Here is a 14,831-nt window from a genome sequence, read left to right as displayed (position 1 = left end):
TGTTGTGGTCTGTTTGCTCTCCCTGTAGGTGCTCAGGGAGGCCAAGTTATGCTCCTGGCCAGCTGTTGTAATTCTCAGCTGCTTGTAGTTTTTGTGGGCCCTTCAGTCTCTTTATCAGGTATGGGGAGCCCCAGCACAGTTGGCTGCAAGTTCTAATACCACATTTGTGTTGCAGTATTTCTTTTAAGTGAGTAGGCCCCCAGCGTGGCAGGTTGTTAGGCTCAGGGACTTACAATTGCTATAAGCTTCCAGCCTTGAGGTCTCTTTTCAGCTCTGTGGATTGCAGCTGAGTGGGGCTTGCCTCAGGCATGGGAGCACCCAATTGTTTCAGGCTTTTGAAGGTGGGGCAAACCCCCATGTGGGTCTTTGAGAAGCACAAGTCTTCTGCAGCTGACAAGCCCTGCGGCACACAGGTCCACACACACAGTCAACACAGTCCTGCTCCGTGTGCGTGCCCCGATCTCCTGAAGCGGACCCAGTCTCTCCACGGTGGGAGCCCCACACATTCCACCACCGCCCCACACTCTCCACCCACTCCTTGTGCACGCCCTGCCCCACTGAAGTGGGCTCAGTCACCAGGCTGCAGAGAATCCAGTAACCAATCTATGCAGGCCCAAAGTTGCCTGAGGGCTTGTTGTTGGGTGGGGCCAGTCTCTAGGGTGGGCTGCCTGCCCTGGCTGAGCTGGATTAAATCGGTGCTCTAGCGGATGGGGCTGACCCTGGGCTAGCAGGCCCCAGGGAGAACTCCAATGGCGTCTGTGTCAGCACGCCCACAACAGGCCACATCAATGGCCGTAGCCAATGTCCCAGCCCCTGGAGAGGTCTCACCTCTCACTAAGATGCACTCAGGGCCTATCAGGTGAGTCTCCTCACACCAAAGCACCGTGCACCTTTCTTTCTGGTGATTTAAGGTTGCTTTCTGAAATGGGTGAGTTCGCGCGTGGGCCATTTAAGAGCAGGTTTTAATCTCCTAGTGAACCAGTTTTTCCGGGGGCACTCCCCAAGCTTTAGCAGCAGGCAAAGTCAGACATTATGCCACTCATCTCAACCATGCTGGGTCCACAAAATGCCCACAGTGGGGGCGCTCCCCGGCTCAGGGCCCCGTTTTTCCAGGGAGGGCTGCGTACCCGTGGGCTGCTCCCTGGCGGCCCTGAGGTGCTGCAGCTTGTGTAGGTGGCATTTTTCCTCTCCAGAAGGGAGCCTCTGCCTCTTCCACCCCAACCCAGGACTGTCCCTTGTTATAGGAGTTCCTCCTATCCAGTTTTCAGTTCTGTCTCAGGGGTAATTTTTCCACGAGTAGTTGTAAATTGGCTGTGTCCACAGGAGGAGGTGAGCTCAGGGCCTGCTTACGCCGCCATCTTGACTTCTCTCCTCAATGGAGATTTTAAAATATTTTCAACTAAATAAAAATTAAAATATATCAAAATCTGTGGGATGCAGATAAAGTAGTATTCAAAGGGAAATTTACACCATTAAAATGCTTATATTAGAAAAGAATGAAAGTCTCAAGCCAATAATATCTGTGCTTCCATCTCAAGAAACTAGAAAACAAGAGCATCAAAAGCTTTAAGCCCAGATGCTTTTACTGGAGAATTACACCAAGCATTTAAAGAACAAACAGAGTAATGCTACACGAACTCTTCCAGAAAACAAAAGAGAGAATATTTACCACCTCATTTTATGAGGCTATTACTACCCTAATACCAAAACCTGACAAAAATACAAAAATATAAAACTTAAATCAATATTCCTCATGAACAAAGACATAAAACTCCTCAACAAAACAATTGCAAGGTGAATCTATCAATGTATAAAAAGAAAAATAAGTAAGGACCAACCGGGGTTTATTCCAGGAATGTCAGGTTGACTTGTTATTCAAAAAGTAATCAATACAATCCATTACATTAATAATCTGAAGGAGAAAAGCCACATGATCATATCAAATAACAGAGAAAATAGATTTGATAAAATTCAACATCCAGTTGTGGAGAACATTATTCATTGAGTGTCCCTGAAGAAATTTCCTTGAGAAATTTCAGTTAGAGCCAAGTGCTTGGAAAAAGTTCACCCTCTCTGAGGGAACCTTATGTTTTCTTATTTTGGTATAAGAACTATGTGTTGCTTTTACTTCTGGTTACCAGGAAGCTCAGAGCCTACTACTGTCCCTGTTGGAGACCCTTATAATCCAAGAATCCACAGTCTGTATTTCTCTCTCTTGCCTTGACCTCAGATTTTAACTTATATTTTCCCAAGTCTTTATTTTTAATTTTTCAGGCTACTTGATAACGTGTATTTCTGTCGGTAGGCTCTATCCTATGGGAATGAAGTGGGATATTTTAAACTAACATTTGGGCAATATGTACTATTCCTGTAGAGGCAAATCAAGGTTGAAAGGGAGTCTCAAAGTTTGGAGTGGAGGGGGCCGGCCCAGTGGCGCAGGTGTTAAGTGCATGCGCTCCACTTCGGTGGCCCGGGGTTCACAGATTCGGACCCCGGCACACACCATCACACCGCTTGTCAAGCCATGCTGTGGCGGTGTCCCATATAAAGTAGAGGAAGATGGGAACGGATGTTAGCCCAGGGCCAGTGTTCCTCAGCGAAAAACAGGACGATTGGCATCGGATGTTAGCTCAGGGCTGATCTTCCTCGCAAAACAAAAAAATTTGGAGTGGATGAACTAGAGGAGCAAGGAGCTGGAGATCACCACCTCCTGCCCCACTTTTCTTTACAACAGCTAAAGGAAACGGGCCTGAGGACCCCGGGAGTCCCTGAGACCCTACTGCTTGGGAGAGAGGTCTGCAAGGCCAAAACTCTTTTTACAATAATATCAAGATGTTATTTGCTTTTTTTGCTCTTATTCTCTCACGATTGTACAGTGGCTTTTACCAGAGTGAGATGTTTCCATGACATAGGCTATCAAAACAGAATGAATGCAGAAGCAGATATGAGAATCCACCTGTCCTCTATGAAGCAAGATATTAAAAGAATTTGCAAAAGTGTCAAATAACGCCACTCATTCCACAAATAATTTTTGAAAATACATTTTTTAAGAAAACTGTATATCTACATGCTAAAGCATGAAACTGGACCCTTATCTCACATCATATATAAAAATCAACTCAAATCGATTAAAGACTTAAACTTAAGTCTGAATCCATAAAACTACTAGAAGAAAACATAGGAAAAGAGTTCCTTGACATTGGTCTAGACATAAGCCTTTTTTTTTTTACATGACACCAAGAACACAGGAAACAAAAGCAAAAACAGACAAGTAGGATTGCATCAAACTAAAAAGCTTCTGCAAAGCAAAGGAAACAACCAACAGAGTAAAAAGGCAACTTATGGAACAGGAGAAAATATTTTCAAATCATACATCTGACAATGGGCTGATATCCAAAATATATAAGAGACTCATACAACTCAATAGCAAAAAAACCAAATAATCCTGTTTAAAAATGGGCAAAGGACCTGAATACACATTTCTCAAAGAAAACATACAAATGGCCAACAGATATATGAAAAGGAGCTCAACATTACTAATAATCAGGGAAATGCAAATATAAAACCACAATGAGATATCACCTCATGCCCATTAGGATGGCTATTATTAAAAAACAAAATAGAACAGAAAATAAGTTGTGGTAAGGATGTGAGTACATAGCCTCAAAGAAACATCTGTACTCCCATGTTCATAGCAGCATTATTCATAATAGCCAAAAGGTGGAAGCAACCCAAATGTCCATCAATGGATGAATGGATAAACAAAATGTGGTATAGACATACACCAGAATATTATTCAGCCTTAAAAAGGAAGGAAATTCTGACACATGCTACAACGTGGATGAACCTTGAGGACATTATGCTAAGTGAAATAAACCAGTCACAAAAAGCCAAATACTGCATGATTCCACTTATATGAGGTATCCAAAGTAGTCAAACTGACAGAACCAGAAAGTAGAATGGCTATTGCCAGGGGCGGGGGGTGGGGGTGGGGAGTAAGGTGTTGTTTAATGGGTATAGAGTTGCAATTTTGCAAGATGAAAAGGTTCCAGAGATTGGTGCACAACAATGTGAGTATACTTAATACTAATGAAGTGTACACTTAAAAAGAGTTAAGATGGTAAATTTTATGTTATATATATTTCATCACAATTAAAAACAAAAACAAATAAAACCTAAATTTAAAATATATGAAGATTTCTAATAAAATATATTTCCCATTATAGCAAAAATAAAAAATTAGCAAAAGAGTAAGTTCTTGAAGAGGAAAACCTAATCTATAATGATATAAAATCAAAAAAGTGATTGTCTCTGAGGTGGGGCCAAAGAATGGAATGGAGAATGAGAACTTTCGGGACTATGGTCTATATCTTGATTAGTGTGATGACTATATAAGTGTATACATACGTTAAACCTCTTTGACCTATCCATGCAAAATCTGTGCAATTTACTACATATAGTTAATCCTTCAGTAAAAAAAAAGAAGAAAGGTAAACTAGAGAGTTTTTCAAACAAACAGAGTGAGAAAATTCATCCCCAAAAGTATACTGATCCTAAAGATTTAGACAAAAGGAAAAATCATTATTCATGGGAGGTTACCAGAAATAAGAACAACTGGACGAATACATAGGTATATACACAAATATTAGTTATCAAATAGTAATATTTTGTAGGATTTAATATACAGAGAGGGAATTAAAACACACAACAGCAAGGTTTGAGAAGCTCTCATAAAAGTCCTTCTCTTTATGTAGTTTTTAATTTGCTTTTTGGTGCACTTTGATGCTGGATTGCTAAATTTTGATGATTCAGGAAAGCATATTAGAATCTCTAAGTTTACATGAAAAAACTAATGAAAGAATGCATAACCACCAAGCTAATTAAATAATAAAATCCAAATGAGAAAATCCAAAAGAAGGCAAGAAAAAGTAACAAACTAAAATGGCACAAATAGAAAACAAAAAGACGATAAATTTAAACACAAATATGTTTAATTACATTACCTGTAAATGACTGAGTAGGCTTACGATCATTAGAGCATGTATTTTAATTACTTACAAGAGACATATTCAAATATGAAGATAAATATTATAAATAAAAGAATGAGACACTAACCAAAAGAAAGCCAGTAAAGCTATATTAATATCAAAGTAGACGTTAAGGCAGAAGTACTGCTGCAGATAAAAGTGGACGTTTCATGATATGAGTTAATTTCATAACGATAAAAACTTTAATCCATTAGGAAGAGATAACCATTCTACATTTATATGCACCTAATAAAAAGTAGCTTAGCCTGTGATGCCCAAAAAATACAGTCTAAGCAAAGCTTACATGCTAAGACTTTATTGGGAAGTGTATTCACAGGATAGCAAGAATGAGAGAAAATAGGATGTGAAGGAAGAAAAACAAATTCAAGGTAAGATATTACCAAGCTGGCCACAGGTTCATAAAAAGAAATGCATTCAGATGTTTTCATTCATGTAGGCCAAATGGAAGCATCAGTCCTTAAGATAGTCCATTGGAGGGAGACAGAGAAAGGGATTCATCTGCCAACTTTTTACTATACTCCATAGCCAAAGTTCACTAGGCTGGGTGACAACTTCCCTGCTCTTCTGAGCTGGGTGACCTGATGGGTCTGTGAAGCCACCGTGGATGAAAGATCCCTCACCCCAATGCCACAGCTTTTTCTTTGAGTCCAGAAGAGGAAAGAAAACTAGCTCCCAAAGCAGGTTTAATGGATGCCATTCCAAACCCTGGTCCTTACCCAGAAAGGAGTTTAAAACAACCTGCAATGTTACAAGACAAGGTGATGGCAATGATAGGCACGCTCTCCACTGACAAATCAGCCAACTCCTGCAGAACAGGTGAGAATAAGCAAATACCATAAACTGGGTCTACTAAACATAGCACCAACATACACAAAGCTAAAATTGACAACTAAAAGGAAAAACTAGACAACTCAATAATCAATAATCATAGAGAGAGTTTTTCCTTTTTTTTTTTTTTTTTGGTGAGAAAGATTCGCTCTGAGCTAACATCTATTGCCAATCTTCCTCTTTTTTCGCTTGAGGAAGATTGGCCCTGAGATAACATCCGTGCCAATCTTCCTCTACTTTGTATGTGGGTCACTGCCACAGCATGGCTTGACATGTGGTGTAGGTCCATACCTGGGATCCGAGCCTGTGAACCCAGGCCACTGAAGTGGAGCGTGCCAAACCTAACCATTATGCCACACGGCGGGCCTCATGGGAGATTTTTTTTTTTTTTTTTTTTTTTTTGGTGAGGAGGACCAGCCCTGAGCTAACATCCAATGCCAATCCTCCTCTTTTTTTGCTGAGGAAGACTGGCCCTGGGCCAACATCCATGCCCATCTTCCTCCACTTTATATGGGACGCCGCCACAGCATGGCTTAACAAGCGGTGCGTCGGTGCGCACCCGGGATCCGAACCGGCGAACCCCGGGCCGCCGCAGCGGAACGTGCGCACTTAACTGCTTGCGCCACCGGGCCGGCCCCTCATGGGAGATTTTTAACACACTTCTCACAATAACTGATACAACTGACAGATAAAACATGTTAAAGGTATGACTAACAAAGTTGATGTAACACATACAGAAAATTGCACCCACTGACTACACAGTATATATTGTTTTTCATTGCACATGTGCATGGAGAACATTTGTTAAAATTGGCTATATTCTAGCCCATAAAGCAAGTCTCATCAAAATTTCAAAAGACTGAAATCAAATACCAGCTCCTGATACGTTTGAAAATGTTTAAATGCTTTTCTAATTATCCTATGGATCGAAGAAAAAATTCACAATGAAATTAGAAATTATTTTGAACTGTAAGATAAACAAAATACTATATTTGAACTTGTCATTTGCAACTAAAGTTATGATTAGAGATAAATTTAGAGGCTTAAATGCAAAGATTAGAAAAGATGAAAGTCTAAAGAACAATAGGGAAGGAGGTGGACGGAAACTCAGCCAGCATAGGCTGGACACAGAAAGCACTAATCATAAGGGAAAAGACTTCATTACATTAAAATTAAGAACTTATATAAATCCAAAGACACCATTGAGGCAAGCTACAGATTGAGAGAAAATATTTGCAATAAATACATCACAAAAAGGGCTCGTATCCAAAATATGTAAAGAATGCTTGCACATTAATGAAAAAAGATGCACAACCCAATAAAAAAAACTGGGAAAAGACTTTTGAACAGACATTTCACAAAGAAGGATATCCGTGTGGCCAATAAGCATATGAAAAGGTACTCATCATCATTAATTAACAAGGAAAATCAAATTAAAACCACAATGAGATACCACTATATGCCTTCCAGAATGGTTAAAATTAAAAAAGACTATTACCACTAAGTGTTGGCATACTTACGAAGCAAGAGCAACTCTTATACATTACTGACAGGAGAATAAATTGGCACAAACACTGGAAAAACGTTTGGCCTCATTTAACAAGGTAGAAAATATGTATATTGTATACTCCATCAATCTCAATCCTAGGTAAATACCCAACAGAAAAACGTGCACAAAATATTCACAGTAGCGTATTGTAATAGCCCAATACTTGAACAACCAAATGTCCATCAACAGTAGAGTGACAAATTGTGATATATTCATAAAATGAAATACTACACAGCAATGAAAATGGCCCAATTATAGCTACACAGAAGAACACGACTGATTCTCACAGACACAAAAGGATAAGAATTGTATGATTCTATTTAAATAAAGTTTAAAACCAGGTAACACTTATCTAGGGTTTTAGAAGTTAAAAAGTGATTATCTTTGGGGAAGAGGGAAGGTATAGTGATTTGGACCAGATGAGAGGGATTTCTGGATTTTTGGCAACATTCTATTTCTTGAATGGCATAGTAGTTATATGGGTGTGTTTAAGTTTGATAATTCAATGATGTGGACACATAGGTATATGTATTTTATATGTACGTATTTTATATTTCAATTAGAAATTTAAAAATGAAAAAGGAAATAATAAATAATTTCAACTACCTGATTGAAGTTTGTGTGACACGACCTGGAGACACAAAGAAAAAACTAGTAAATTGCAGTTGGAAGTTGAAAAGAGATTTCAAAGCGATCACTCATCAGTTAGAAAAGAGAGAAAAGACATGCTAGTCAGAGAAAACAAAGAAAGAATGGTACAAAATGAACCATTTTGGGTTAGAGGGAAAAGGGTTTAATGTGAAGACTAAGAAGAAACAGTGGTTAGGGAAACCAATGAGAAGATATAGCTAGATATATCTTCTAGATATCTGAAACAGCTAGATGGTGAAAAGTTAATAAGAGCTGGAACTAGAAAACATGTCTACAAATGGAGAGTAAGAAGCAGAATTTACACTAGTTCACATATGCTGCACACAGGGGACAGAGAAAGTAGAGAGATAACTGACATTGATAGCTATGTAATATTTCCTATGCACTAACAAATAGTATCTCTTCAATCATCACAACAACCCTATGTGATAGGAGTATTTTTATCTCCATTTTACAGATAAGACACAGAGAAGTTAAGAAACTTACCCAAAAGTTACAGAGGCAGGAAATGGCAGCACTCTTAAATAGTATATATATTATACTATACCAATAAGACTGAGGTTTCAAGCTTGGGTGATTTGGGAGATGATAATTTCATTAGCACAACCAAGAAACCTGGGAGGAGAGGCAATCCCTTGCTCAGAAGAAGACTGATTTTTCTCTCTATCCCATATTCACTAAACCCAAGCATCACTGTCCCTTCAAGAAGCAAAGCAAATTTCCTTACCCCAATATAATTTGATAAGTAGCCCTCAAAATACCTTAAGAACCCGTTACCTGATATGTGCAAAAGAAAGTCGTTGAGAGAAGTGCAAAATTCCAGAATTTGAAGTTAATTATGTACATATCCATTTCTGATTTTTACTTTCCAAATATTTCTTAAACTCTTCCCTCTCTATTCTTATATACTGAACCACCTTAGCTGAGGCCCTCCCTGCTTTTCTCCTGGTCTATTATAATTATCTCATAATTGGTTCCTCTCTTTCAGTCAAAGTTTGTCAGCAAAGTACGGCCTGTGGGCCAAATCCAGCCCACAGACTACCTTTGCATATCCTGTGAGCTAAGAATGGATTTACATTTCTAAACGATTTAACAAAAAAACAAAACAGAAAAGGATATGTGATAGAGACACATGTGGCCCACAAGCCTAAAATATTTACAATCTTGTGCTTCCCACACAAAGCCTGCCATAGGGGACAGAGAAAGTAGAGAGCCGACACCACTGCCAACACCTAATCTAACACATCCTCCATATTCCCTTCCCAAGTCATTTTTGTGAAGGCAACACTGATAGGAATACTACATAGTTTCAAAGCCCATCTCCCAGTGCTATCTACCCAGCGAACTCCTACTGTCCTTCATTGCTCAGACCAAGCAGCAAGCCCTCAGTACTGCAAGAATAACTTTTTCTGGGGCCAGCCCCGTGGTCGAGTGGTTAAAGTTCCACGTGCTCTGCTTTGGCAGCCTGGATTCACAGATTCAGATCTCAGGCGCAGACCTACGCCACTCATCAGCCATGCTGCGGCAGCGACCCACGTGCAAAATAGAGGAAGATTGGCATAGATGTTAGCTCAGGGCTAATCTTTCTGAAGCAAAAAAAAAAAGAATAACTTTTTCCACGCCCCTACCTAGGTACTTACCATAATATAGAAGTAAACCCAGTTTACTAATATCTCCTCAACTAAACCTTTAACAATTTGTGAGCAGAAATTCTGTCTTCTCTAACTACCATTTGTTGAGTGCTTACTACAGGTCAGAGACTGACCTAGACACTTTTCTGAATAACATCTCATTTAATCCACTTGATAATCCTAGAAATTAGGTATTATTATCTCCAACTTACATCTGAAGAAACAGGCTATGATCACAGAGTGAATAATTGGTGGAGCCAGGATTTAAACTTCAGATCTATCAAAGTCCTTAAAACAAAGTAGGTAATTAATAAGTAAATATTGAATGACATAATGGATAGACTGATGAATCAACGGCTTTCTCTCTGACTTTAGAGTCAATGTTCTTCATAATATGGTCTTGATTTGACTTACTACTGAAAATCATCCCAAATCTTAGAATTGAAGTGTATCTTAAATTCATCTAATCCAAGAGCTCATATGATTATTTCTTTGTTGCCCATTTTATGCCAAATTAGTTTCAGGGCATTTAATATATGGCCTCTCCCCATAACATTCTTGTCAAATAGCCATTTAGTGGACAAAATTACAAGCCAAATAAAGAATTTAGATAAAAGCAAAACATCAGAAAATTGACAAATGACATAGTGCACACTCGACCCAGTCTATAAGTGTACATTGCTACTGAAATATAACCATTCACCAGTGAAAAATATATAGAAATAGTCCAATCCTGCGCACAAATCTGTTCCACAGGTCCAAAATGCTACAAAGAAAGTCAAGTTACCTTTAATTTGTTTTCTTTTTCCATAACAATGGTCCTGAGGAGGGTTAGTTCAGTTGGAGAAAATATAAGTAAAACTACCAAAGGGAAGATAGCTATAAAAGTCCACATAAATGTATCATGATAATAAGCAGGGTTTGGAAATCTCCTAACAAAAATGATGACATTCTCAAACAGCTCTTCTACAGCTCTGCCATTGTGGTGCACCATGATGGCCTTATCTAAGGCATGCTGCACAGCCAGGAATCCTTCTTTGATGTACCCTAAATGAGAAAACAAAGATTGTCACATTTAGTATACTCAGAAACAGCCAGGCAAACAAGGAAGGCAATTCAGGTAATTCAAAGCTTATAACTCAGAGCACAAAACAATTTCACAAAACCTATTGTGATTTGGGATACAAACAGATAATGAACAACACAGAATTGTATTACTATCTTCCCAAAACTAAGATACTGCATAAAAATGGGACAGTTGCTCTATGTAATTTTATCAGCCAAAATAAATGAGAATTCAAGAAAATATCAGACATACTTCTATACAATGGACATAGGAAGAGAAATGAAGCTCAAAATAAGAAGTAATGCAATCCCATTTACAAAAGCATCAAAAAGAATAAAATATAAAATAAACTTAACCAAGGGGGTAAAAGACTTGCATACTGAAAACTACAAAACATTGCTGAAAGAAATTAAAGATGTCACAAATAAATGGAAAGACACTCTGTGTTCCTGGATTGAAAGACTTAATATTGTTCAAATATCCATACTATCCAAAATGATCTACAGATTCAATGCAATCTCTATCAAAATCCCAATGGCATGTTTTGCAGAAATAGAAAAAAAACATCCTGGGGCCGGCCCGGTGGCGCAAGCTGTTAAGTGCGCGCGCTCCGCTGCGGTGGCCCGCGGTTCGCCAGTTCGGATCCCGGGCGCACACCGACGCACCGCTTCTCAAGCCATGCTGTGGCAGCGTCCCATATAAAGTGGAGGAAGATGGGCATGGATGTTAGCCCAGGGCCAGTCTTCCTCAGCAAAAAGAGGAGGATTGGCAGATGTTAGCTCAGGGCCGATCTTTCTCACAAAAAAAAAAAAGAAAGAAAAGAAAAGAACCATCCTAAAATCCATATGGAATTGCAAAGGGCCCTGAATAGCCAAAATAATCTTGAGTAAGGACACTTGGTCTTGTGAGCTGGAGGCCTCACACTTCCTGATTTCAAAATATATTACAAAGTTACAGTAATCAAAAGAATATGGTACCAGCATAAAGACAGACATAGAGACCAATGGAACAGAATACAGAGCCCAGAAATAAATTCTTACGTATATGGTCAAATGATCTTTGACAAAGGTGCTGGAGGAAAGGATAATCTCTTCAAAACAAATGGTGCTGGATAAACTGGAGATCCACATGCAAAAGAATGAAGTTGGTTGGGCTGGCCCAGTGGCATAGTGGTTTAAGTTCACACGCTCCACTTCGGCAGCCCAGGATTCATAGGTTCGGATCCCGGGTGCCTACCAATGCACCACTCATCAAGCCATGCTGTGGTGGCATCCCATATACAAAATAGAGGAAGATGGGCACAGATGTTAGCTCAGGGCCAGTCTTCCTCAGCAAAAAGAGGAGGATTGGCAACAGATGTTAGCTCAGGGCCGATCTTCCTCACCAAAAAAAAAAAAAAATGAAGTTGGATCCTTACCTTACACTATATACAAAAATTAAAGCAAAAGAGATTAAAGACCTAAACATTAGTCTTGAAACTATAAAACTCTTGGAAGTAAACACAGGGCAAAAGCCTCATGACATTGGATTCGGCAACCATTTCTTGTATATGACACCAAAGGTACAGGTGACAAAAGCAAAAATGGACAAATGTGACTGCATCAAACTTAAAAACTTCTGCATAGCAAAAGAAATAATCAACTTAGTGAAAAGGCAACCGGTGGAATGAAAATAGTCACAAACCTTATAACTCTGATAAAGGTTAATATCCAGAGATTAATATCCAGAATATATAAAGAACTCCTATAATTCAACAACAAGAACAAAAATAACCCTATTTAAAAATAGGCAAAGGTTGGGGGCCGGCCCCGTGCCATAGCCGTTAAGAGCGCGCGCTCCGCTGCTGGCGGCCCGGGTTCGGATCCAGGGCGCGCAGCGACGCACCACTTGTCAGGCCATGCTGTGGTGGCGCCCCATATAAAGCAGAGGAAGATGGGTACAGATGTTAGCCCAGGGCCAGTCTTCCTCAGCAAAAAGAGAAGGATTGGCATGGATGCTGGCTCAGGGCTGATCTTCCTCACAAAAAAAAAAAAAAAAAAGCATAAGTCTTGAACATACATTTCTCCAAAGAAAATATACCAATGGCCAAAAAGCACATGAAAGAATGCTCAACTTCACTAATCATCAGGGAAATGGATATCAAACCCACAATGAGATATCACCTCACACCTGTTAGAATGGCCACCACCAAAAAAACAGAAAATAACAAGTGTTTGTGAGGATGTAAAGAAACTGGAATCCTTGTGTACTGGTGGTGGGACTATAAAATGGTACACATGCAATGGAGAACAGTGTGGAGGTTTCTCAAAATATTAAAAATAATTACCATATGATCCAGCAATCCCACTTCTTGGTATATATCCAAAAGAACTGAAAATAGAATCTAAAATAGATATATTTGCACTCCTATGTTCATTGCAGCATAATTCACAATAGCCAAGAGGTGAAAGCAACCTAAATGTCCTTCGATGGATGAATGGATAAACAAAATGTGGTATATAGATACAGTAGAATATTATTCAGCCTTAAAAAAAAGTAGGAAATCCTGTTATACGCTACAATATGGATCAATCTTGAAGACATTATGCACAAAAAGACAAAAAATGCATGATTCCACTTAAATTAGGTATCTAAAGTAGTCATATTCATAGAAACAGAAAGTAGAATGGTGGTTTCCAGGGGATGAAGGGAGGGAAAAATCAGTGGTTTAATGGATATAGAGTTTCAGTTTTGCAAGATTAAAAAGTTCTAGAGCTCTGTTGCAAAACAATGTGCCTATCGTTAACAATACTGTATCGTGCACTTAAAAAATTAAGATCTCATGTTAAGTGTTCTTACTACAGTAAAAAAGAATCTCACTTTTAAACTTCACTGAACTAATTCTGATCTTCTCTCCCACCACCTATCTCAGCTGATTTAATTGGCCAAAGTCCTAATAATTAATATCATAGAATTTTAGTGTTGAAAGGGACCTAATGGGTGACCTAGTCCAAACATTCATTTTTCAGGTGAAGAAACTTGACTAAGAGGGTTTAAGATCATAAAGTTAATAATTAACATAGTCTGAGGAAAAAATATCAAGTCACCTGACTCCCAGTCACTACACTATAAAGCCACTTACCAAAGAGAGTGTCTCTTCATACCAAATTTTTTAATATTAATTTGCTACACAGTGTCATTCTATAGTTGGAATTTGCATAATTATCTTCTTTCTTGTTTTATAGGACATGGTCTTTTCAAAGAAAAATCTCCCTCCAGGAATAAATTCCATTCAAGTATTTTTATGTGACCAACTCTTCTTTTTGGTTTTAAACCACTCTTTTTCCATCAAGACAATACTATTTTCAATTAACTTATTCTCATAAACTACATTTAGGATGCAGCACACTAACTTTAAAAGAGGCCAGATGGAAAAATGTTCAAAACGTTTTTGATAAAATGACAAAACACCACACAATTCCACCACTCTAATTTAACTATTTTCATTTTCAGACGGCAACCCAATCTTTGTACAGATCCATATATATTTTCTATAGCCATAATTCTACATACATAGTTTTACATTTATCAGGCCTGATAATGATTATCTTTAATCACTACACAATAGTCTGTCAAACTGATATATCATCATATTCTTAACCATGCAGTTCTTATAGACTATTTTTATTATTTCCAATTTTTATTGGTAATGGTAAACTGCATATAGCATTTGTCTTCTGTTGAATGATTTCCTAAAGATAAATTCTCAGGATTGTTAGTTAATTCAAAGCCCTTATTGTTTTTTTTCCTTCAAGGTAATCTATACAGTTAAAAAAAGAATTTAAAAATCACCATTGCATAATTTAAAATCATTTATCAATTCAAAAGAATAATTTAGAACCATAAGTATACAGACAATGTTAACATATAGAGACGTGACTATTAAGTCAGTAGAGCCAACATTTACCAACTAAGCCTATACAAATGCATGGATATACATTGGTAAAGTTCAGGAAACGATCTAAGGTAATATAAAGACATTTTTCAAAGGTATAAAGTTTTCTATACGCTTATTTCTA

At 38.3% G+C, this 14,831-nt stretch overlaps 1 protein-coding gene across 1 annotated transcript in view; it reads right to left on the bottom strand.

Annotated features, from left to right (window-relative positions):
* The window catches only part of LOC131422573 (phospholipid-transporting ATPase ABCA3-like), a 224,008-nt gene that overhangs the window by 172,913 nt on the left and 36,264 nt on the right, over positions 1–14,831 (bottom strand). Inside the window, exon 6 of the mRNA XM_058569911.1 lies at positions 10,495–10,754. Within this exon, the coding sequence (XP_058425894.1) occupies positions 10,495–10,754 (260 nt within the window). The remainder of the gene's footprint in view (positions 1–10,494; positions 10,755–14,831) is intronic.

This window comes from Diceros bicornis, chromosome 26, assembly GCF_020826845.1.
Source record: "Diceros bicornis minor isolate mBicDic1 chromosome 26, mDicBic1.mat.cur, whole genome shotgun sequence".
NCBI lineage: Eukaryota > Metazoa > Chordata > Mammalia > Perissodactyla > Rhinocerotidae > Diceros > Diceros bicornis.
The sequence above is the reverse complement of the archived record's forward strand: the minus strand, read 5'-3'. Positions and strand labels throughout refer to the sequence as shown.